At 34.7% G+C, this 25,856-nt stretch overlaps 2 protein-coding genes across 7 annotated transcripts; both read right to left on the bottom strand.

Annotated features, from left to right (window-relative positions):
* Positions 1-1,063: 1,063 nt before the first annotated feature.
* LOC104000512 (beta-glucosidase 4) lies at positions 1,064-19,027 on the bottom strand. The gene is made up of 13 exons (XM_065095057.1): positions 18,868-19,027; positions 15,961-16,027; positions 15,824-15,882; positions 14,906-14,981; positions 11,937-12,011; positions 11,781-11,868; positions 8,565-8,790; positions 8,230-8,345; positions 3,694-3,905; positions 3,304-3,338; positions 3,039-3,141; positions 2,299-2,407; positions 1,064-1,678 (listed from the first exon to the last, which is right to left on the bottom strand). The coding sequence occupies exons 1-13, from the start codon at positions 18,976-18,978 to the stop codon at positions 1,474-1,476; spliced, it is 1,482 nt and encodes a 493-aa protein (XP_064951129.1). The 5' UTR covers positions 18,979-19,027; the 3' UTR covers positions 1,064-1,473.
* Positions 19,028-20,893: 1,866 nt separating this feature from the next.
* Positions 20,894-25,657, bottom strand: LOC135581073 (protein FAR1-RELATED SEQUENCE 6-like). Of its 6 annotated transcripts, none has more exons than XM_065095053.1 (9): positions 25,437-25,657; positions 24,585-24,740; positions 22,316-24,466; positions 22,131-22,241; positions 21,901-22,005; positions 21,627-21,726; positions 21,478-21,546; positions 21,318-21,394; positions 20,894-21,226 (listed from the first exon to the last, which is right to left on the bottom strand). In XM_065095053.1, coding segments are annotated over exons 2-7 (2,589 nt in total). In that variant the 5' UTR covers positions 24,705-24,740; positions 25,437-25,657; the 3' UTR covers positions 20,894-21,226; positions 21,318-21,394; positions 21,478-21,544. The 6 variants fall into 6 exon arrangements, with proteins under 6 accessions (XP_064951125.1, XP_064951126.1, XP_064951122.1 ...); XM_065095054.1 differs by having other exon boundaries at positions 21,318-21,360; XM_065095050.1 differs by having other exon boundaries at positions 21,658-21,726.
* Positions 25,658-25,856: the final 199 nt, after the last annotated feature.

Here is a 25,856-nt window from a genome sequence, read left to right as displayed (position 1 = left end):
GGCTTATGCAAAGTTGTCTATACGGGTCGATTTACCATCGAATCGATAAATATTATCCAATATTATATTGTAATAAGTCGTATTATAAATTTTGGTATAAGTTAATAACCTTATAAAAGAATATTTTATTATATCTAATCTGTTGATTAAATCATATACTATGCAAAATTAGCAAAAAATCATACAAAACAAGATTATTGGACAAATTATTGCAAATAATCTTACTAAAATTCTTATTCCAAGTCTATAATGTAAGCAATCTTAAATGCCACAATTAAAACAATCATCATACAAGTCAATGTGATGGATGTTTTTGTCAAAAGTGTTTGTAGTTTCTTCTTGGCAACTTTAAGAAATTTATTTTGCTCTTTGTACATTTAGATTCACCTCAACAGAAATACATACACCGTCAACTCAAGAAGCCAAATGTTTAGAGCTCCTATACAAGATAAATCCTTAAAGATTTAGCTAAAAAATACAAGAAGTCAAATTAGGATTATTTGGATTTATGTGGATTGCAAAAAAGAACAAAATATTAGCACAGCAAACATTTTAAGGAAAAAGACACTTGCATCCAAAAGAGATAGGCATGTCAAAGGCTAAAACCATATAATTGAATTAATTGTCCGAATTGAGATATCATAAAGTAGGCAACATACTAACAGTACAGCTTTTTAGAGGAAAAAAGGGTACTTGTATCTGAAAACAAAAATGTAACGAACAAAGAGAAGATATGCTTCCAACCCATGAATCAGTAGCACGAATTGGTATCTTAATAATGATCGGCTACAAAAGACAAATTTGTTCTACTGGTCACATTTTATCAGCCACAATTGCTGATAATTAATGTTGAATTTGATGCAATCGATTTTCTTGAAGATGTACATGTCATGTTATTGTATCAAAATGAATAGTCTCAATGCACATTATCCATCTGACGTTACTTATGCTATCTAAGTTCCATCACAACTTTGCTTGTTAACCCTTATGTTCAGTATCAAACTCTTTATCCATGCTTGTTGATATGTAAAATCCACATGGAAAATTCAACATGCAGTTGATATGTACAGAAATACCAGATGAAATTGCATGGCCACAGCCAATGCTTTCTTTCCCATTTTGTCAACAATTATTTGAGATGAAAACATCCTAATGTATAATTGCCCTAAATAGTTGAGACATTTCAGCTTGTTGTTGTTGTTGTTGTTGTTGTTGTTGGATAATCGGAGATACATTAGCCCCAGAAAACTGAAGTTTCACATCTAAGCCAATATGTTTATCTAATATAGGCTAATGTATCCCAGGAATTTTACTGCCCAAATCAACAACGATAACAAGCAGATAAAGTCCCAACAAACTTAATCATGTCAGTCAAGTAGCATGATCAATTGAGCAGAGACTATATAAGACATTGTCTGCATAGTAACATGAAGAGATGAGATTCCAAGTGTGTTCACATCTTAGCATTAGGTCTTACGCTTGGTTGATCTCCTTCACAACATCTTGCTCATTAGCCTTCAAGAAGCTTGAAAACCAAAGTGCTGATGATTTTGGGTACCTTGTAAGACCATTCTTATAATCAACATAGACCAGTCCAAACCTTTTAGTATATCCTTCGGCCCACTCAAAATTGTCCAAGAATGACCATGCAAAATATCCACGAACATCAACACCATCCCTGCACCAAACACACTAGATAAGATGATTATATCTGCTCAATCAGTCAAATGTTAGTTTTATATACCTTATGACTTTACTGTCTAGGAATGTTATTGACGAAATTAATGGATGTGCATGGCTATGACAAAATTCTCACAGCATAATAATCACAGACATGTATAATTCTTTAATAACTCCATCTAGATTGAACTCTTAAATTGTCATGGAATACATGTTCACTAAAGACAACACGAACACATCTAATACAAACAGTATATGTTTATCTAAAATGTATTTTATCAATCACATAAAGAATGATGCATGTATATTCAAGGATTAAACTTTTGTAAGATTAACCAAAACTGTAATAAAATGTAATTAATCATAATTGTATGCATGTGACAATTTTGAAGCCCCATAAAAGTCTATAAAAGAAGTTAATGGTTTTGTGTGTCTTTTCCTTTCCTTTCCCCTTCCCCTTTCCTGTTAGGATTATTGCAACACTGGTTTGAATGTTCCAGATCACAAACAATTTATGATCTCAATCGTGAATGCAATCTAGATCACAGACCGCTACCTTTGATAAAAAAATTGTTTAAACAAAATGGTCTAGAAGGATATGCATCTATTATAATGTACCTGATTGCTTGTGCAACTGCTGCAAGGTATGTCTGATAGTATCCGACTCTCATTTTGTCATCTAGGACCTCTTCAAGACTTGCTGTTTCGGTTTCTTCTTGATCCATGCCTGTCAATAAAGGAGATTGATTAATTATAACATGGTAACTTAAAGAAAAGCATGAACAGATTTGGAGTTTTCTTTCGAGATGCAGTAGCATGACTGATTATATAAAATTTACCTGATTTTTAAGAGGAAACAACGTAACCAAAAAAGTAATAGTTTCCTGTTAAGATTCAATTAACTATAACTTCATCACTGAATGTTATTGACATGTGTAAATTGATTGAAATGCAACTGTAGTCATTTCAATGAAACTAAATAAGTAGAACACTGTTTCATGTTATCTTTGTCTATAGCTGCCAAGTTAAACAACTTTGTGTACATTCAGAATTTTTTACCAGTCTTGTTAAACAAGATTAAAGAAAGAATACATATTTGATGCTGTGGATGTCTATTCTTAAAGCAAAAGGTGTCATTTGATTATTTTGAGGCCATTCATTTTGGGTCATTGACTACAATGTATGCAGCAATCTGCATAAAATCTTTATTACCATGCAAGAGACCAAGTAGTATGAGCTTTATGGGTGAGGCAACTATTTATAGAACCTTTGGAAATAACAGTACCAATTCCTTACATCCACACATTTAAATTTCAAAATTCACAAGGAATCAATGGCTAAAAGAGTCAGGAGATAACCATTCTCGGTGACATATAATGGAGGATTGTGGTAACGCTTTGCTATATAGTTAAGAACCTTCTGGAAGCCCCAAGGAACTACGTAGAGCCATTCTGATGCAGCCTGAAACATACAGTTTATTTAAACAAAGTTGCTCATATTTCTAGTACAATGGTTATCACATGAAAAAGAGTATTTTTTAATAACTCATTGCTGTACAAAACCAACGAATGTAAAAGTGTCCTGAATTTGTATGATAGAGAACGATGGAAGGATATTTCTTACCCTTTGACCAATTGGTTCACCACTTTGCCATTTAGCTGTTTCATAGCAATAAAAAAAAGGCATTAAAATCGACAAAGTTGACATGTAGCTGAATTATTTTTGTTCACTGTACCATTTAGCTGTTTCACCAAAACAGACTTAACTGGTTCACACTCAAAAGTCAAAACAATAGCTTAGTCTTTAAATATTCATGTAAGAAAATGGAAACAAAGGATACTACAAAAGATTTACTATAAGCAATGCCCTCTTGTTATATTTTAAATGCTGTATTTAAAGAACATTTCGGATTGAACTGGCAAAGAATCAGAGAACGTTCTGGAACTAAATTTCTTCCAATGTACATAAGAAAACCATAATAAGAAAAATTATTGGAGATCTTGATGTAAATACCTATCCTCTCTGATTCTTGTACTTGATAGAAATGAATATCTCTTTGGTTTTCTGCATGAGCAACAAATCTGGTTGTATAGTGGTTCAGACCAACAAAGTCAGTTGCATTCTGCAGTAACTCCTTATCTGCCTCTGATAATTTTGGAAGCAGATCTCCTACACGCTCACGCATGGCCAAGGGGTAGTCCCCATAGTAAATTGGATCCAAATACCTTCAAAATGAATCAGGTAGGACCATAAGAATAAATAATTTGAATTAAAAACCAACATTGCATAAAATTTGTATTTCTGAAACTCACGTATCAAGAAAATCACTAATTAAATCTATTTGGGGAATGAGAAGTAAGAGTATTCCCCTTTTCTTTTTGGCAAAAGAGAACTTCTATGATACAAGAAGTTTTATGTGTAAAATGAAACGGGATCTTCAGAGTTTCAAATGCCAAAGGTTCTTTATTAGCAAAATAAACTCCAAAGGTGCAAGTCAATTTCTAGATGGCTATAAGCTTTTACTGAGATATATATATATATATATATATATGACAATAAGTCCATACATATAACATACACCGATATGGAATAATAGATTAATAACGCAAAGTTAAATGAAAATTTACTAAAAAATTCCTGTAACTTCCATTTAGATAAATATTGGTTATTATATATCAAAATTTCCATAATTCTTTACTGTAGTGGGTTCAATTGAGAACATGAAAACTGTAGTGAATACAACAATGCTTAAGAACTAATTAAGTAATTAGGAAATCATAGCTTTTAACATGGATAACATGGAAGGCCTATATAGGTATGAGTTATAACATTGTTATTGTTAATGTAAGTTAGAATGAAGCAACAAAGCTAGCACAATAAATCATTAACAACAAAGCTTTATATGACTAGAGGCATTAACAATAAACACAATAACAAAACTATAAGTTCCAATTATTTGGGGTTGGCTACATGGATCTTTTGTTACTATTGAGGTATGTAAAAAGCTATATGTTTAGTTAAGTTCAGAGTACTTAAATCTTTATTTGTAGTTTCTATTAAGGTCTTTCTCTATCTCTCCTCATACTACTAATATTAATTATTGTACCTCTTCTAACTATCACATCAAAAGATCTCCTTAGCACATGCTCATATCATCTTAAATGATTTTTTCTCATCTTATCCTTTATCGAAACGATACTAGTTATTCACAAATCAAAATATTTCTTTTCCTATCTTTCCTAGTAACTTCACATATCCATTTCAGCATTCTTATCTCAGTAACACAAATTTTTTGTATATGTTTTTTTTTAGCTGTCCAACACTCAGAGACATAAAGTATTGTTAGTCTCACAACTGTCTTATAAAATTTTTCTTTTAATCTCAAAGGTATCCAATGATCACACAAGAATCCTGACACTCCTCGTCATTTTAACTATCTTGTTTTTACTCTATGAATAATATCTTCATCTAGCTCTCTATCTTGTTGAATAATTGATTCAAGATACCTAGAGCTTTTACTTAAAGAGACTTCTTGTCCATCCAATTTAATAATATTCTCTTATCTATTTTTAGGATCACTAACATTGCATTTTATATATTTAATTTTAGTCCTACTTAATCTAAAACTTTTAGATTCTAAAGCTTGTCTCCATAGCTCAAGTTTATAACTAATTTCACTTAGGCATTTAACAACTAATATAATATCATTAGCAAATAGTATATACCGGGGAGTAAAATCATGTAAATGACTAATATGTTTATCCATTATCAATAAGAAAAGGCAAGGATTTAAAGTGGATCCTTAGTGTAATCTTATGCTAATAGGAAACTTACTAGATACACTCTCTATAATTCTAACACTAGTAGCTATATTATCAAATATATCTTTAACAATATCAATATAATTAGTGGATACACCTTTCTTTTCTAAAACTTTTTTTTGTTTAATTTTTTTTCTAAAACTTACCATAGTAAGTCTCTAGAAACTCTATCATAAGCTTTCTCTAAGTCAATAAAAAGTAAAAACTATATGCAAATCTTTCTTTTTCTCCCTATATTTTTTATTAATTATGGTTGATCTTCCAAGCATAAAACCAAATTGATTTTCAGAGATATTTATTTTAAGCCTTATTCTACTTACGATAATTCTTTCCTAAAATTTCATAGTATGACTCATGATTTTAATTCTTCTATAATTTAAACAATTCTATATGTCATCTTTAGTTTTGTAAATTGGCACTAGAAAACTTTTTTTTCATTCATCAAGCATTCTTCTGAGTCTTATAATTTTGTTAAATAACTTAATTAACCAAGCTACTCCTTTGTACCCTAAACTTTTTCAAACCTCAATACGGACACCATCAGGCCCCACATTCTTAGCTATTTTTCATCTTCTTTAATGTGTCTTTTACTTCATTAGTTCTAATTTTACGAATAAATCTATGATTATTAAATCTACCACTATTATTTATCGCTAAATCTAAGTCCTATGTAGAATATTCATTAAATAATTTATAAATATAAGTTTTCATCTTTCCTTAAATCTCATTATCATTAATAGGTATTCTTTGATTTTCATCTTTAATGCATCTATATTACCTATATCCTCATACCTTTTTTCCCTAGCTTTAGAAATTTGATATATATCTTTTTTACCATCTTTAGTACCTAATTTGTTATAAAAATTATCGTAAATTTTATATTTTATCATATTAATCGCTTTTTTAGCCTCTTTTTTAGATTCTTTATATCTTTTAAATTTTTTCTCATTTTTATAATTTTTATAATTTTTCAATCTTTAAAACATGATCGTTTAGTAAAAATTATTTTTTGAATTTATTCGCACCACCACCAACTCTCTTTTAAAGTTACACCTCTATGTTTAGTTTCACCAAGAATCTCCTTTGTTAAGCTCCTAATCTTATTAGTCATCGTTGTTCAAATAATATTAATATCATTCTCATCTAAGTTCCAAGTCGCTTCCATTTCCATCTTATTCTTACAAGTATTTACATTATCATCTTTAAAATTCCACCATCTAGTCTTAATAATTCTTTGACTATCTTTGGCTTATTAAATTTCCTATAGTAGATATCTAATACAATCAACTATGTTGATTCATCAAACTTTTGTCAAGTATAATTTTATAATTCTTAAAATTAACTTTATCTACCTTTCTAGTGAGAAAAAAGTCTATTTGACTACAATTGTGGCCACTTTTATAAGTAATTAAATATTCATCTCTCTTCTTAAAGTGAACATTTATAATTATAAAATTATATGAAGTTATAAAATCTAAAATCATACCACCAACGTTTCTCTCAATAACCGAAGCCCTCATGCACCCCTTTATTTTCATCATATGTTTTTCCTACATGATCATTCAAATCTCATCCAATTATAAGTTTTTTGGTTGAATGATATCACCTAAGTTTTCTTAAAATTCTTTTTTAGTTTGATTATCCAGTCCGACTTGAGGAGCCTAAGCATTAATGAAATTCAAAATATCTTGTCCTTTCATAAATATTAGAACTATAATTCTATCTTCAAATATTTTTACATTTAGAACATTATTCTTAAGATCCTTATTAATAACAATTCCTATACCATTTATATGCTTAACTTTTTAATATATCAAATTTTAAATTCAGTACTATCAATCTCTCTAAATTTTTCTCCTATCCACTTAGTCTCTTGTAAGCAAATAATATTTATTTTTCTTTTGGTCATAGTGTCCACCAATTCGAATTCCTTCCCTGTAAGTGTTTCTATATTCCAAGTTGCTAGCCTAATCCTCAGTTCTTAGACCAACTTTTTTACTCTCATTAGCCCAAAACAATATGAGAACTCTTGCCTACTTGGCACCACATCCAGGTACCAATGTGATGGGTCATTTCCAGGCGACCTCCTAGCCCACCCTTTTTAATTCAGGATATCTAGGGTTTGAAAGAGTCTTGCATCATTCCCGGGGTGATGACCTAGCTCTATACTGAAATCGATTAAAATATATGTTCATGAGATCTGACATTGTTTTATGTTGGTTGTTAGTGACCTAATGCAACCCTCCACCTTTTTCATCCAGGCATGGGACCAACATTGGTGATGTTACTAGAGACATTCAAGATGCCTAATTTTGGGATCATAAGGTCCAAACACGAAAGTGTTGTCTCTAGATGCAAACATAATAGAGCATAACAACAAGCAATCATAAGAGGATAAATATTTGGGGTTGGTGATACACATCTCTTCCTGCAAGTGATCTCAACTTAGGACAAGATATCAATCACACTATAACCCAGCAAATATCATTTTATTGCTTGTAATAATTTTTTCCTATGACATCTTTATTAGAAACAATAGAGATTTAATGAATCTTAGAATAAGTATCAACAGCAAATTTCAGCAACAAACTTCAGCATTTCACAATAAGGAAGCTCCAGCACAGGATAACAGAGGTGATTCCTATTTGGGTTTTATAACAAAAACAATCCAAAGAGGCAAATCTATCTGAAAATATTTAATACCCAAAAGGAACTGAAGAAAACTTACCATCCAAGTTGAAAGTCCAGCCACGTATCAGCAGCAATTTTATCTTCCAACTTGTCAGAAAATGGCTCTGCCCATTCACAATCAATTGTCAGGCCAATTACACCACCTTGAGCATCCTGGAACAAGTAAAGGCTATTAAACTCATATTGTAAGATTATGCAACAGAATCACTAATACCAAGAAAGAATTCATGTCACTATTTTCTACCACTGAAGAATGGTATTAAATCCTGTTAAGTGCTTCAATTTTACACATGTAGTCAAAACATGTTAAATGCTTATCCAAGAAACAAATATTTCTCCAAGAAATGCAGGTATACTGATCAGAGATCACACCTTAAATTTCTTCCTGTATACAGCAACAGCAGCTGCATGAGCCAAAAGTTGGTGATGAGCAGCCAAATAAGGTTCCGCAGATGAATTTTCACATCTTCCAGGAGCAAAGAAACCATAACCATATCCATTCACAGCTGTTTGACGTGGTTCATTGATTGTAATCCAGTGCTTCACTCTGTCTCCAAACTTCTCAAAACATGCTTCAGCATATAGTGCAAAATATTGCCTGTCAATTATGATAAATTATCAAATTACCGAGGTCTTGATGTTTTGTAATTCCACAGTGAAATTCAATCCATATTAACTGATTAAATTTGTAAATACTAGAAATCATAAAAAAGAACACTATTTGATTTAACAGTTAATTTCAAAATTCCAATACTGTGGCAGCAAATATTTATCAGAATTTTCATGTAGACATAATGTCATTTACTATATTTTCTCCACAATAATTATATTAGGTGTTTATACATAAAATGGCAATAAGTAGATATTAGAAGATTATTTGTCAGCAAGTTTTTGCATATGTTAACTCGTCTTCAGTTTTCTGACAGAAATTTAGGCAGAAAAAGAGAAAAGAATATTGATAAGCATTAATGTAGGGAATGAAAAACAAGAGATACATTTAACTTTAGCTTCTCTGTAAAAATATTAAAGCAGAAAAGAGAATGCAGAGAAGCAAAACATAGGATATCGAGATTATATCTATCAGTCAAATGCAATAAACTTATTCACATAGCCATTCCTTTGAACATAAATAAGCCAACTAAGGTTTGTCATGTCGTGGTATACCACCTAGTATGGGTGGTACATATCGATCTGATAGGGACCGACACATGGACCAACTTATACCAGGTGATATATGCTAAATGACCCCATATCACCCAATACAGGGTCTATCCCGATTAGAACAATCAAAATCCGATCGTTACCGACCTGCATCGGTCGGTACCGATTGGATTTTGACCAGTACCGATGGACGGCTCATATATGATTAGTTCCAATAGTCAGATCCATTTGAAAGGATTTTTAAACCTTTTCCTCCTCTTTCACCTCCTTTCACTCTCTTAAACTCCCCTACTCTCTTAATCTCTTTCTCACTCACTTCTTTCTCTCATTCTCACATTTACACTCTTTTAGAGCTTCACAAAACTGTTAATTTATTACTTAGATCAAGCTTAGAAAGCTAATTAGGGAGGATTAACACCTAAGTTAGAGAAAAAACTCTCTAATCAAAGGTATGTATTTTTTCTCGATTTTTGATAATTTATGAGATGAATAAGCATGTTCTATGTTCTCAATATCTAGTATGTTCTTTGAGGTTTTTATGATGATAGAATCAAGGTTTGAAATATTGTATCGTACCGACGTTTCAACATTCGCTCGGTACGGTACGATACAATATACTGAACGGTATACAGCTCGGTATATATATATATATATATATATATATATATATATATATATATATATATATATATATATATATATATATATATCGTCCGGTAACGAGCGGTCCGTGTACCGGTCAGCTAATGGACCGGTACGTACCGCCCGGTACGAGCGGTATTATTCGAAACTACATACCTTGGATAGAAGAATGATAATAAAGGAGTAATTAAGGCATTTAATGTTGTGATTAGTATGTTTAATGCTGATTTTTTTTTAAATTATATACTTAATGGGTCAAATCTTTGTATTTCATGCATATTAATGTGATTTACATGTTTGTGATAGTATAATAGGTTTAATTAGGTTTTAATTAAGTTTTTTAATGTTATGATTAGTGGTTTTAATAATGATTTAATCCAAATTTGATCCATATTGTATCAATTCAATGTCTTTAATACCTATTAAGGGATTTGACATGTTTAGAAAGAAGACTAATTAAGAATTAATTAACTATGTTAATGATGTGATTCGTGTATTTAATGTTGATTTAATCAAATTTGACCCATATTGGATCAATTAAATGTCTTTAATGTCTATTAGAGTGTTTGAGATGTTTATAATAGTGAAAGAAGAATAATTAGGGAGTCATTAACTATGTTAATACTGTGATTAGTGTATTTAATGATGTTTCATTGTAATTTGATATATATTGGATCTAATTTATGCATTTAATGTCTCTCAGGATGTTTGACATATTTATAGTAGTAAAATAGGGCTAATTAGGGTTTAATTAAGTTTTTTAATACTGTAATCAGTGTATTTAATGATAAATTCATCATTATTTTATGTATTATTGGGTCAATTTTATGTATTTAATAATTATTATTATTTGACATGTCTACTGTGGTAAAAAAGGCTAATTAATGAGTAATTAGTGTTTCTAATGTTGTGATTAGTGTATTTAATTATGAATTCATCGTAATTAACCTATATTTAGCTAGCTGGTACACCGGTTTGGACCGATAGGGTAAACCTTGAAGCCAACAAAAATAGCCCTTTTGTGAGCTAAAAAAATGAGCCCTTTTACTTTCTTCAACAAGAGTAAATAGATCAAATATTTTCTAGATAGCAATACGTTACAAGTAGTAAATGGAAAGTGCACACAACAAGAAAAGCAAGCAAATAATAATAGCTCGCCTCACCTTCCACTTGAATGCCATTTAAGGCATATGCTTTTCAATTTATAATGTAACAACTGTATTTAGACAGCACAAAGGGATCAATACATGCTCATTGAGTTTCACTTAACATGCAGAACTCTCATACTAGCTCAGCCTACCTCTAAAGCAACCTCATGTTAAATTGAAGTATTCCAGGCCAAGTCCAACTTAACAAATGCCCTTAGTACCATTAATTAGCTGGTAGAGCAGGTTAGACAATGATCCTAGGACATGAAGGTTACTTTTTCTGATAACTTTTCTGTTTCAAGGCTCTACGTACTAGAAATTCTGAAAGATTAAATATAATAAACTATGCAAATCAACATGAACTAGTTATCTGGAATACAGATGGAGAGCTCAAACATGATAATTTACACTTCAGAAGGTACATAAAAGATAAAACATCTGTTACATTAGTACTTTTCTTTCCATTTCATAGAATAAGCTTGCTTGAAGCTCGAGAAATTTGGATATATTTCTATGCCTATGATCAATTACTTTTTTGACAGTTCTATGGAATAACTTGTTTAGTAGAAAAAGGAACTTGATGCTGAGAAACATCTGTCACATAATCTCTTAGAAATTCTAAACATAGACAACTTACACAATCTTCTCCGACAGCCATCCCCCCATTGATTCATGAAGAAAATATGGAAGATCCCAATGATATAGTGTAACATAAGGCTGTATACCTGCATTTGAGAACATATAAATGTGGCTCTTGATGATTATTTGAAGGCACAAATGGATTATCAACAACCTTTTTCAAGTAGGTAATTGATCAGATTGTTATAATAAGCAATCCCATCTTCATTGATCTTAGTTCCTAATCCATCTGCCAACATGAAAAAATCAAGTCAAATCACTCATCCATGAATGAGCATCATTTGATGAAACCTATTGAAAAGCAAAGAGTCGCCATGAAAAAATGTGCCAAAAGAGATAACATATAGCTCGACTTGAATGTTATATAAGTTCCTTTACTTTTGTAATCTTGTACTGAAGCAAAGGGTTAAAAGCGAAGGAACAAAATTTGCCATTATTTCATTTGAAGTCTTTGTAATGCATTATCATTTTAATATATTTCTAATTTAAATTTCATTGTGTTAGTTTAGAGCCTACTATACTAATGTTATAAGTCGTCACATGGTAACATCTCCAACAAATTTGATTTTTCATTGAAAATTAAAAGATCTTGATTGAAGATTTTATCTATATAAGAAATTTTCATTATTTGAGAAAACAAATTATCATAAAAAAAGAAAGATTATTTTACACATTATATCTGGAAGATAAATCAATAAATGAAAAACGAGTTCTTTTTCAAATCATATGTGAATCTATGTGGTCATATTTTGTTTTATCATTGGATTTTATTGCCCACATGTGAGATGTATGGAGGTATAAAGCCTTCAATAATACATTATATTTTTTTATTATTATCTTTCCCTTCGTCCGTATTTCCTCCTTCTATTTTCAAATAAAAAAGAATACAATTTCTCTACTTGTCACAAACTTGTGCTACATCACTTGCCTTCTACTTTTCTAAGTCATTGGAAAAATGTCCTACCAAATTCTACCTATGTTGCCATTATGAAATTATTTAGACATTTTGTCTCAAGAAGGACTATTGCTAAATTGATAGTACAACAATCATACCCATCAATTGTACTAAGCAAGGCTCGTAATTTCATATCATACCAACGTTTCAAGCTTTGCTCGGCACAGTACGATACGAGTGTACCGAGTATATATATATATATATATATATATATATATATAAGTAGAAAAATAATATTTAAAAAAAAAAGAGACATACGTTGCCTCGGCAACATCACCTCGTTTTCTTCTCCTTGTCGCGTTAGAAGTAGAGAAGAACATGGTCTTCTCCTCATCTGCGGCATTCAGTGAAGACATCCAAGGCCGTAGACATCTCCGGCTTTCGATGAAGAACACGGCAAAGGCCGCAAGCGTCTACGACCATCAGCGAAGAACGCGACGAAGGCTGTAGGCGTCTCTGGCCTTTCGCAAAGAACGCGACAAAGAAGAAGCTAAGCCATCGCCTCTCCATTACCTCTTGGATCGGGATCGTCGGGGAAGGTGGTGCCGGATCAGAAAGCATCGAGGTTCTCCCGAGTCTCCCTCTTCTCCCTCAACGCTTCTTCTTCCCTTGTCGCAGGTAGGCTATAGCCAAGCTGATACCGCCTGATAGCAGGCGATCCACGTACCAGTCTGTTGGCAAACCGGTATGTACCGCCCGTATCATTCAAAATTAAAATCCTTGGTCCTAAGCACTAATTCCAACGAAATGGACATCTAAGCTTACCTTCTAAAAGTTAATGTATCTGATTATATATTGAATATATATCTTTTCTCCAATTTTCTAATTATCTTAAATTTTTTTATTCTGTGATTCTTATCATACCCTTTTAAACTCATTTTCTGATTTTTTTTCTCACCTTGTAAATATTGCCAACCTATTGGCTCCAAAAATCTTTCCAATAATTAATACTCTACTAAGGTAACAAAAGAAGAGGCAACTCTGACACATTGACATGATCATTTTAATCAAAAGGATTCAATAGGTTTACAATAATAGACTTGAATTAAAAAAATATAATATAATTTTAGTGATGCAATAGATATTCTTGTTAAAATTTACTTATGGTGTTACTCTCTCTCTCTCTCTCTCTCTCTCTTCCTTTGTGATGGCACACATTGTTATCCAACACAATGGCACACTTCAAGCCAGTTGTCAGCCAATAGGTGGCATAAGTCTGCACCACAAAATCCTTATCCTTGGTTAAATCAGCATCCTGTAATTTTTGTATTGCATTGCACCATTTGGGTTGCTCATGAAACATTATTATTTATTATTCACAAAGTGGTAGAACATTTCTTGAGAGGCTTGTCTGCACTAGTGGACTTATAATTTTTAAATACAGACCCCAAGGGGTATCGCTCAGGGTGGAGGGAAGTGGATTGTATGCTTGATACATCACCACATATCTAAATTTGTAAAGAGCAATTCAATGCACATCTGGATTATATATATATATATATATATATATATATATATATATATATATATATATATATATATATATATATATATATATATATATATATATATATATATATAAAATATAAAGGTGGTGTATCACCTTCTAAGGACAGCCAATATGTTTGAATGGGAAAACAGTCTATACATTGCCATAGACCATTAAGATAACACAGGGCAAAAAAGGACTTAGATTAATAGTCATTATTGCACCAAAGTACAAGGAAAATGAAAGGAAAAAGCCACCAAAAGTGGCTTCAAAAAAGGTTCAATAAGGTTAAGATAGTGTTATCCCTCAAGTTAAAATAAACCATCAATACTTGAGCTTTCTAAGATTTCTCATCTCTTCTTCCAAATATAAACTGGTTATCCGTAGCAAGAACTTGCATCCTACTATAACTAGACGTCATATAGAACCACAAATTGATTTCATTTATTGTATTCATGTCTATATTTGTATGGTGTAGAGAAAAGAAAACCTTCCATCAGCTTCTACGATCTAATGATTATAAGGTCTTCCACGTCCAGCAACCCAAGTATTAGTGTCTAGCCCCCTTATAGAATGTGACTTTTGTAATTGACAGTTCTACTGATAAAGTACCAGAACAAACAAGTATGAAAACTAAATTTTCAAGCTTAAATTAATGAAAATGGGTAACAAAGCATACCGGGAAATATACGAGTCCAAGATATAGAAAATCGGTAAGCACCAAAACCTAGTTTGGCCATAAGCTCCACATCTTCCTGGGCAACAGAAAAATGCTGATAGTTACAATGTAATTATGCATAGTGAATCTCGAATTATAAAACAGAATGTCTATAAATGATTCTTGTTCCCAAGGTTTTTCCTGTCTGTGTAGTTATTCATGGTGGTATCTAATGTTCCATTTATGCAACTGTGAAATTTGTAAAAATCTGAACTTTTCATGAGGGCTTTGTGAATATACACATATTACTGAATTACATAAAAACTTTTCTTCCCTTTTATATTTATATTCTTGCTGTATGTCATTTGTCATACGAGCTATACCATCCCATGAAAAACAGTGTTAATCCTGCTAAGAAAAGGATGATTTCAAATTTACAGATGCTTTAAATGAGAAGATTAATAGAGGTAATTAACAGGTACATTATGCATTAAACTAAAGGAAAACAAGTTTTACATGATAGAATAGCAGTAGGAAAAAATCGTATTAAGGGCTGAAATTTAATTAGAAAGAAAAGACTACAAACGAATAAGTGTGCAAGACAGAAGGATTCATTAGACAGAGTAGCCAAGACACAGGATTCATTGCACTGTGTGGTTAAGACACAAAAGTAGTCATTGGACTGAGTGGCCAAGACATAGAAGGACTCATCCTCACAAGCTCAAAGAAAACAAAAAACCTCCCGCATATTTGAATTCAGATATTGAAGTACGATAACCATCCAATACAAGGTTCAACATGAAAATTACATCAAGAATAAGTGATATGTGAATCAATCCTAGACAAGTTGGTTCACCATAACAGTTATGCAATCCTAAAGCATCACAGGAAATCAAATAATAAGCTTCCATAAGTAGTCAAGATGAGAAAACATTTAACCTTGTAGCGATGATATTGATCCACTGCAATATCTCCATTACTTCTGTCCTTTATATTATCTGATGATATAAACATTAAATGCAGATAAACAAAAAAAGGTGAAAGAAGTGATGATGATATGCATGAAAAGCCCAAACCTTTTTGCGCTGAGAAAACATCCCAAATGCTATCACCTTTTCCACCCTCTCTTCTTGCGCCTTCAACCTATAGAAATGAAAGTTTTTTCTCCATCAGGATTTTATAAAATTTACCAATTCATTATTGAGAAAAAAGACTGCTGATAAAATTAAAATAGTACATACAACAAATTAAAATGGGAATCTAACTCGACTAAAAGATTAACAGTATAATCTCCGGATGCAAAAATCACAAATTAATTTATGGAAAAAGACAAAAAGGGACTTTTTTTTGTAACTGATAAGATGTAAATGACATGAACATTTTTATAGATGAAATGCAAATGCTGGGTACTAGAATATCACTGGGAATTTCACACTAAAGACATGCTATAATCGTTGATTATTTCTAACTGACAGAATGTAGATCCCTAAACATATTTGTAATATAAAAGTATTTAAAAACCTGATACCATAAATAACAAGTGGTTATGAAAATGATTTGCAACCTTCAAGGAAGATGTTACAAGTGAAATTTATGGTACACAATTTTTAATTCTTGGCAGTTGGTCCACATACATTAGTAGCTTAGGGCATTAGGCCCTACGTGATGGGAGTAGAAGCTCACCAGGACCTAATTGCAGCCTAGGTGGTTCGCAGTGGCTTACAGGACATTATTAATACCAAAAGAGATCAATCAGACAACAAGACATAAAAATTTCCTGGAGAGAACCACTTCAATTTATCAGTGTGCTATACAAGAAGAGGTTTCTCATAGACTCTGCACCTATATTTCCAACCTGATCTGCCAAACTGTTTATTTGCAACAATCAGATATTGCATCCTCTCTACCCTGTCCTCAGTGGTTCCTCCTCTTAAGTCCTTCATCTCAACTTAAAGTCATGGTGGATCAAAAGTTACCTCTGAGACTTACTTTCATTATATCAAACTAAGGACATGGGGATGTTGGTAGCAGAAAATGATAATCTGATAAGAATATTCATGGTCTTTGTTAGTAAAGCATATAGGAGAAGTCGTGAGATGTTAGAAAAGGCATATTCTAACATTGAAGCCATTTTTTTAATTTTCAGTGTCGGGAACCATTTCAACTTGAAAACCTTAAGTCAATTGGACAAAAAGTGTATCACAAAAGTACGCTCTACAGAAAAAGAAACCTTCAAACTATCAGGTATATGATGACATTAAAATCTGTTCTTGTGAGAATATCATTTTTCGTCCAATGTTGTCCCAGTCAATGATCAGAACTTTTAGCTTTAAATATTATTCATTCAGCATGGATATATACATACATGTGCACATACACGTTTATATTTATGCATGTATTTATTATTTATACATAAATACATATATAGAAAAAGAGAGAGATGATCCAGGATGTGCTCAAAATTATCAAGCCTTTCATGACTCATGTTCAAAATCAAATGATAGAATGCAATAGAACGTAAGGTTTACAGCATTTGGATCGAGTACAACCCTACAATTTAAGAAAAAGACAGGTAGGACTATCTCCATTAAAACAGTGAATTAAGATCAGTCAGAAAAATAACATAAAAATAAAAACTTAGAAATTCAAATAAATCTAAAACTCTAAAACATAAGAAGTATTATAACCACACAGGATATTTCACAAATATATCCTACAAGTTTTCCCATCCCAATCAAAAAAATCCTCCTCTTTTCTTTGTCGTAGATCCTAACTCACATATATCATCCCAAAACCTCCTTCCATATATTATACGGTAACTATGTCCTGTTTCTTGATCTTGCCTCATTCTTATTCCTTCAGGGTCCATTTGGTTGCAAGAAAAAAAAAATGATGGAGAAGGACGTCCTGTGAAAAAAATTAATTTCATGGGAACAAAATACAATTTGTTTGTATTCTAGAATAAAGTTCCTTCTCGTTTTCAGAATGCTGGAAAGCTAGATTTAATCTTTTTTTCTGGAAAGTTAGCAAATAATGAGGACTCATTTGGGGAAGTTTTCTTTTCTCATGCCTTCTTTTCTTTTCCAAAACAAATCCAGAGAACAACAGCTAATTTTTCCACATAAATCTGTAAAATATTTTCCATTTTTTTTGTTTCCCAGCAATTAAAACCAAAGAAAATAAGTTCTCTAAGAGAGAACCATTTTTTGTGAATCTTTGCTACAACCAAAAACAAACGCTGAACAAATGAAAGACTGGTAAAAACACTCTCATACAGCCATCAACCACCTAATATAACGTCTTCCTCAACATTTCCGTGCACTAAGAAGTCGTTTTGCTTTCATTCCTCACATCGTGACAGATGAAACAGGTTTCGTCCAGGCCAACAAACAATCTAATGGCAGATGGGTTTCTAAAGGGATAAACAAATGAGCATGAAAACATTTACACACATTACCTAAGTATTTCACGCAATAATGAAATCAAAAATGTTCAAGAATACACGTCATAAAATACACTGAAACATATCACGTGAGAGAACATAAATGCAATGCATGTAGGGCTTGGCCGTGACAGTAAGTGCGCTTTTACTTTCGGAAATAGACTACATTATGCTAGTTTATAACTTCAAAAACCAATCTTTAACTAACTTTCCATCAAATGCTCATCCGAAAGAAAGCTTCATCAAGAAAAATACCGTCGAAAATTAGAATGCGAGATGCCACGAGAACAAACAAAACCAAACGGAGGAAAACAGAAACTTGAGCGGCACGCCAAAAGCAAAAAGAATAACCAATCATCGACCCATTCCGATCAATCAGAAAAGAAATGAAGAATCAAAAACCTTTTCGGTTGGATGTGAACCCTCGATAGGTACGAACCAAAAGGAGCTAAGAAAAACCGGGATAACGTGGAGAATAATTAGGCGAGAATGCCCGTTCTACCCCTGGATCCTGGATTTTCCTTTGATCAATGTAATTTACCTGGTAAGCGGAGGTCGCGGCTCCGAAAACGAAATCTTTAGGGAAATCCCTCCGAGTGACCTCTTCGGTAACCCCATCACAGCCATTCACCTCGCTCCTCCTACAGGCCATTGAGAGAGAGAGAGAGAGAGAGAGGAGGGGTTTCGGTGATGGTTGTAGTGGCCTGCACGGGCGGCAGATGCTGGGGCGTTAAATAGGGAGGAAGAAGACAAAAGGAGGGTCGGTGAGTGAGAGAGAGGGCAATTTGGTCATTTGAGGATTAAAATCTTCCGAGCGACAAAGGGAATATGACGTACGGCCAGCGTCCGTTACGCGGTGGAGTCGGGGTTGCGGCCATTCACCGCCACGCAGGACATCGCGGAAGGCGAAAGCGAGGCGTCTCGTTCCGCATAAGATTTCTGGTGCGTAGTGAAGTGACATGTGTGCATGCCACGCCAAGACGACGTTAGGCTTCGTCGCCACTGGGTCAGGGATCACCTGTCGATTGCCAGTCAGCTGTTGTAGTTATCAGCAATGTGGTGGTCAATTATAGCTTTAGAGAAACGAGCCCACATTTTTTTCAGCAATGACCTTTACTCCACGTCACCAAAGAGCCATGAGGTTGCCCGATTGCAGACAGGCGATCCCGACCCCCGGGTGGGGGCCGACCGGGAACACTGGTTCAGGAACCCAGCGAGCCTTCGTACCGACCGGGAACCACTGCTGACCCCAAGGTTCTGCCACTTGTATCTGACCGCGCGTTTAAACAGATAAATAGGTGTCTGAGGGGTGACAGGCGATCCCGACTCAGCAAAAGGTCTTGATAGAGGTAAACTGACTCATTCGCCCTCGTTTCAGATAAAGCCAATAAATATGAAGAGTCAGACTCCCACAATAAATAAGAGGCGGAAGCAATTATTTATGGAGCATGTGGCGCTTGCAGCTTCTTTTCTTATGCCCTGTGATTGCTGTGACGAATAATAATGTGTCACATGCTGATAGGAAGCAGCTGCAGCAGCCTCTGATCATGGGAGACAGATCGGTGCAGAAACATGGAGCGTCACTGCGTGCTGTCATCAGACTTGCAGAGCTCAGAAAGAAACAGAGGAGGTGGCCAGCATGGTTGATGGGTGACAGTAAAGCTTTCTTACACCAGAAGACCATTGCTGTAAAGCTTCTGTGAAAAGTTTGAAGCATTCGACAAGGAGAAGGCAGTGCTGGTCACCGAGATGGGAGCATGAGGATACACCAGAGGAATCTGATTTCTTGGGGAGGCCGCCATGTGGGATAGTGTACAGTTGTCAAGGATGTTGCAAAATTGCCCACCAGATGTTTGTGAGGTTTTACTGCTGCGGTGCCAAGCGCAAGGGACAAGGTCTGTGGGGAGGTGCGGTGCATGAGGGCTGCGTTGCAATGCATGTGTGCCAGTGGTCATCAGATGTATCTGCAGCGAAGAACATGGGCTTGGAGTCGAATGGGTGAGGGAGTCGTTGGTTTTACTTTTGAGAAATCATGATGGTGATTGCCTCCTCTCTGTGTGCAGGTTTCTGTCAGGGATCCTTGGTCAGAGGCATTACGTCGAACACTCAAAGTGTGATTATAATCACTGACGAAGCAGCATCATTTGTGATACTTTGGTGATGCGCAACGGAGTAGCTCATTTATGATCCCTTTTCTTCTCTACTACACTATAATGTAGCGGGTTATTTTTGCACTCGTTTCAGCAAATAATTAAATGTTCCTGTTAACCAAAAATAAGATAAAATGCGGAGGTTTCATAGTCGAGAGAGAGAGAGAGAGAGAGAGAGAGAGAGAGTACATATGTTGATCCAAATCAAATCACTCAAATAGCAAGTACAAACAAATTTTAGTTGAACCCATTCAATGTGAGAACAGTGAATGGACCATCACAAAACATTTGGATTACCTCCTGCCTGATGTAGGTATATAGGCATCATTCAGTAGTATCATAGGATGCATATGGAAGACATAAAGAAGAATGAAAGATGTGTATGAGCACTGTACATGCAAATCAATAAGAAATCCATTAAGAGTACAAAATCTTATCTGATTGAATTGTATGATACCAACAATTAGGGCAAAAGCTCCAAACAGCATGCTTCCAGGAATTCCAACAACCCACTTCTCATTTTTCATTACAATTGGATATAAAAAATCCACAGTTAGGTCATAGACAATCTGATTTTTGAACCACAACCCCGTCATCTTCTATAGCATAGGGAGCTTGGCTGGCACAAAATCTAGTCGAAACCAATGTCAAAATCCTGACCATTCCCAGTTACTCATAGGCTTCATTGCCATGTATGACCACCTACATGCCCCATTGGCACTTGAATTCTCCCAGTGCAAGAAACCAAACCTAGAATGACATGCAAATATTACTCCATTAAGGTAATCAACCCAATGAATTTTGACCAAACAAAAAAAAAATACTATAATATTTTGCTTACCATACCAATATAGATAACCTGACACAAGCTCCTAGCATATATACTGCCACAAGATCAAGGAAAGTTGCTTGAACACACTAAATAAAAAGGAACAAGTAAATGCGCTACTTCGTGTGCTGGCCAAATTGAATAGGAATGACAGTGTGGACCATCAACATACCTGAGGTTAAAATCGAGATAAGTGGTAGTGTTCCTACCCTGTCCTCCGGCCAAATGGTGTCTGATCTTCCTGTGTTAATTTATAAATAAAGCATCATCCGTGTTGTGATCAATGATATCAGAAATCAAGACGACACTCAGCACACATACATAATAATAAAATTTTCATTTTAGAAAAAACCTGTAGCATTTGTTGACAAATCCATTGCATTCTTGATTGACTTCCAAGAGCTTGTTGTCCAAAATGGCTCTGTATACATGAACATTGTTGTTTAAAGGTCATCAGAATGCAAATCACCTTGTGAGCACAACAATTAACACAGGTAATAATGCTAAATGTCAAAAGAGAAAAAATTAACAAATTTTCAAATGGCGAACCAAAGTAAGTAATGCATGTACAAATTCAAACAGCCACATTATGGACCTGCAATGTAGTGCCAGACTGCATCGGGTTGCCAAGATGATGCTGGTGGTTACTTTGTAGTCCATAATGGCTGCTAAACGCTAAGTCATTTTGGTTAACTTCTTCCTGAATAAAAATTACCATGATAAAATGAGAATGGACATCCGATAAACAGCAAATTAACAGAAAGGAAAACTAAAACAAAATCGTAAAGGTAATCTTATGCATAATTTGTCAAAACCATTAACCACCATTATATCAATCACTCCATGCGTCCTATCATGAGTGCCAAAATGTGAAGCAGTCGATGAAGATTGAAACATATTGCTCTGATTTCCATCAGCTGATGCCCTTAAGGAGTCCTATTACGAGTAAAAATTGGATTAAAAAATAGACAATAAACAAAATACAAGAAAACACTACAGTAGTTGAGTACCGTTTTGCCATTTGACCCGTTTAGTGGTTCTATTTCAGGCTCTTTTCTTTTTTTGGGAGGGCGCCCCCTTCGCTTAGCTGGAACAGAACTGGAGGTCTTATCACCATCTACAATACCCACCTGCGATGCTGCATGATTCTCATCACTTCCAGTCAACCTAGTTACAGATGACACGAGCCTACTATGCAAATCTTGAAATATGTTCTCATCTAACAGAGATCTTTCTACTTCTCTAACTAACTTCAACGTAAGCTGGTACTTCTCATCAGACACCATGCCAACTTCAACAAGTCGAAGGCAATGCTTGGAGAGAGAATCATATTGCTCAATATGTTTATTGCCATAAATATCTTTCGAGGAACATTCCAAAGCATACAACAGTTTGAAATCCTTTCTCCAACGATTGAGGATGTACTGCGATGGAACTTCATAGACTTGTTGCAAACTGAAAACTGATAATGCATGTCTGCATAATATTCCTGTAAATTGGAAGAAACCACAAATACATTGAACCTCAAATTCACCGACATGATACAATACCTCATAATACTTGTCATGGTTTCTTTCATCACCTCCTGTATAAGTGCACTCCCTCACCTCAAATGTAGAGATTGATCCATCTACCTTTAGTAGTGAAACCTGACAATAGATAGTTGCCTTTAGCTCATGCTGAAACTTTTCAAACATGCTAAGCGTATAAATCTTGGAAAGCTGCTGCTCCATATGAGATTCGGATACGGTAAGCCGGCTATTGTGGAATGAGTCAAAATCTGCTTTCGCCTCTAACTCATACTTAGTTCGTAAAACCATTTCGTAATTTTCTAAAAAGTTCTGTAAAGAAGTTTCTGGATATATGAGCTCTTCAAAAAAGGGTCTTACACTGTCTTCCTGTAGTGCAGTGGACAACCCTGCCCAAAACATGTCCTTCAGATAAACAGGGGCCCAAATTTTCCGATTTTCATATAACAAATTTAGCCATTCGTTACCTTCAAGCCCATATGTTTTAGTCAGATTCCTCCAGCCTTCTTCAAATTCATCAACTTTTAAAGAACCATATATTACTTCATTCATGGCTTTATGAATTGTCTTCCACTCTGTATGATCCCTCAATTTCTCTGGAATACTTCCAGTTATATCTGACAAGCACATCCGATGACGCGCTTCTGGTAAAACTTTAGCAACAACATCTTGAATTTCCTTGGACTGATCAGTGATTATTACATTTGGAGCGCGCTCTAACATACATGTCAACCATGCCTTAAATAACCACAAGTAGTTTCCAGGAGTTTCATCTGCAAGCAAACCACAACCTAACAACACCAACTGACCGTGACTGTTTGATCCAACAAATAAGACAAGGGGAATGTTGTACTTATTTCTTAAATAAGTTGAATCAAAGTAAACAACATCACCATAATACTGATATGCTGATCTCGACCTAGAATCAGCCCAGAACACATTCCTTAGATGGCCTTCCATATCTAAATCCAGCAAGTAAAAGAAGCTTGGGTTCTTGGTCTGCATCTGTGAAAAAAATTCATGTAGAGCTTCCTTGTCACCTTCAGAGAGCTTCAACTGTCCCTCTTCAATAGAGTTTAAGAATTCCATACCAACATATGGTAAGTGCTCACGTCCAGCAGCTCGCACAGCAAGATCTTTGGTAGCACCACTGGACATATTCTTATAGCATCTGTAGAGGTGGGCTTCTGATGGATTAAGTTCATGATTGTGTTCAAGTTTAGCTTCCACTACATGCAACAACCCGTCACCCCATAACTTAGCGATAAATGCAGCTTCACAGTTTGTCTTCATTGATGGCCTCGATTGATGGTAGCATGCTTTTGTCTGTGCCTTTCCCTCCTTACTGCACACAAGTACAAGCCTTCGACAAAGTCCATATGTTGTAAATGATGACTTTTTTATAGTAACACCAAATCCAACACGCATTGCATATCGTTTATAGAATGTAACAGCTTCTCCATAAGAGTTGAACACCATCCCCACCCGAGGGATTCCATCATCTCCTCCGATCACTCCCTGAACATTAAGTTCAGCCTTGTCCATTTTTCCCACACTATCATCTTCATCATGAATAACCAGTTCTTTAGTCTGATCGATTTTCCCTTCATCGACAGTGTCAGCTGTGATACTCTGAGAAGTTCAAAAAGGTTCAATCTAAGTTGAATGAAACATAAGGACCTTATTTAGTAAATTGTAGATCAATTGGCATCCAAGAGAGATAAACTCATGCACACCAATTTTTACCTACCTGAGATGCTTCATTTTCTCCCATAGCTCTATCATTAGCTCCATCCTCATCATGTCTTTCATCTATAAAATTAGCACCATCTTTTAAAATTATTTCACCTCCCTTACCCCCCATTTCCATGACTGAACAATCAAAAACACAGGAATCCCCTCAAACCTGAAAAATAACCTAAAGTAAGCATCTAAAACATCAAATACATTAACCATGAAGCAGCATGAAGAAAGGGGAAAGGACGGATAAGTTTTACATCAAACTCAATATTTGCAAGATAGGGAAAGGACGGATAAGTTTTACATCAAATACCATCATCATCATCATTGCCATCATTTGAAAAAAAAAATTTAAAACTTCTTAGCAATCAAAAAAAGGAAGAACCACCTCACAATTATATGAACATTTTATAACTGAATAACCTGAAGATTTAGTTTGGAGCTGTATCTATATCTTTAGTTATATTTATGTTGAATATGAAGAAGGCAATGAACTACAACTTTTCATGAAAGTAGCCTCCTCTCAATCATAATGACCATGCTGTTGGCATCTACCACTAACGCAGCAAAAAGACCCAAACCCAATATATTGGTTACAATCTTTGCTTAAACAAGGAAATCGCTTACGACTATATAATTAACACAAATACCAAAGCCGTGGCATTTGGTCTCAAGCTAACCCTAGATCATCTCTGCTTACAGAAAATAACACAAGAAATTATTTTTATCACCTAAAATTCAAGGAACAGGTGAGAGATCGAGACTGAATACTGGAGAATTGCGCCAGCTAACAAGATCATGCGTCAAAATCGAATTCCGAAGCCTAAAAGCCGTGGAAAAAGGGGGAGCGAAGAAACAGAACCTCGGATCGGAGCAAAAGAGCGTGAAGGGGCAAGCGTTCCTGGTCTTCTGCGATCGACTCTTCCTCGATCGAGGAGCAGAGTTGGAAGAGGGAAGGGATTTAGGGTTCGTCGCAGCGAGAACGAGAGACGAGAGGAGGGGGAAGGGGGAAGGTGATGGGAGGGCTGTTATCGCACCCAGTCTCGAGCACCCGTATTTCTCACCCAGTTGGGTCGGGACTTGGGAGATCATGGGTGTGGCTGTGGGGTGCCATTAGTACTTCCGGATTTAGATGACGAACCCGCCTACCCATACGAAAGACGGGGCCCACCTAACTGGAGTTGGGCCCCCACTGACATCTGCGTGGGTCCCTCTTCTCTCGTCTTTCCTTCTTTTCGAACACCAGCTGGCAAATTTGCACATATATAAATATAATATTAGT

The sequence above is a fragment of the Musa acuminata genome, chromosome BXJ2-2, assembly GCF_036884655.1.
Source record: "Musa acuminata AAA Group cultivar baxijiao chromosome BXJ2-2, Cavendish_Baxijiao_AAA, whole genome shotgun sequence".
Taxonomy (NCBI): Eukaryota; Viridiplantae; Streptophyta; class Magnoliopsida; order Zingiberales; family Musaceae; genus Musa; species Musa acuminata.
The sequence above is the reverse complement of the archived record's forward strand: the minus strand, read 5'-3'. Positions and strand labels throughout refer to the sequence as shown.

Bases quoted from the DNA above. Each gene is read 5' to 3' on its own strand.
- LOC104000512 (XM_065095057.1), bottom strand. From the start codon at position 18,978: ATGGCCTGTAGGAGGAGCGAGGTGAATGGCTGTGATGGGGTTACCGAA. The intron at 14,982-15,823 runs GTTAAATGTTTT...TCTGTTGCCCAG, and splicing joins ATCAATATCATCGCTACAAG to GAAGATGTGGAGCTTATGGC. The intron at 1,679-2,298 runs GTACATTATAAT...TGTTTGGTGCAG, and splicing joins GCAGTTGCACAAGCAATCAG to GGATGGTGTTGATGTTCGTG.
- LOC135581073 (XM_065095050.1), bottom strand. From the start codon at position 24,704: ATGGAAATGGGGGGTAAGGGAGGTGAAATAATTTTAAAAGATGGTGCT. The intron at 22,242-22,315 runs GTACTCAACTAC...TACTCGTAATAG, and splicing joins ACGGGTCAAATGGCAAAACG to GACTCCTTAAGGGCATCAGC. The intron at 21,547-21,657 runs GTTTTTTCTAAA...AAATTAACACAG, and splicing joins TTTGTCAACAAATGCTACAG to GAAGATCAGACACCATTTGG.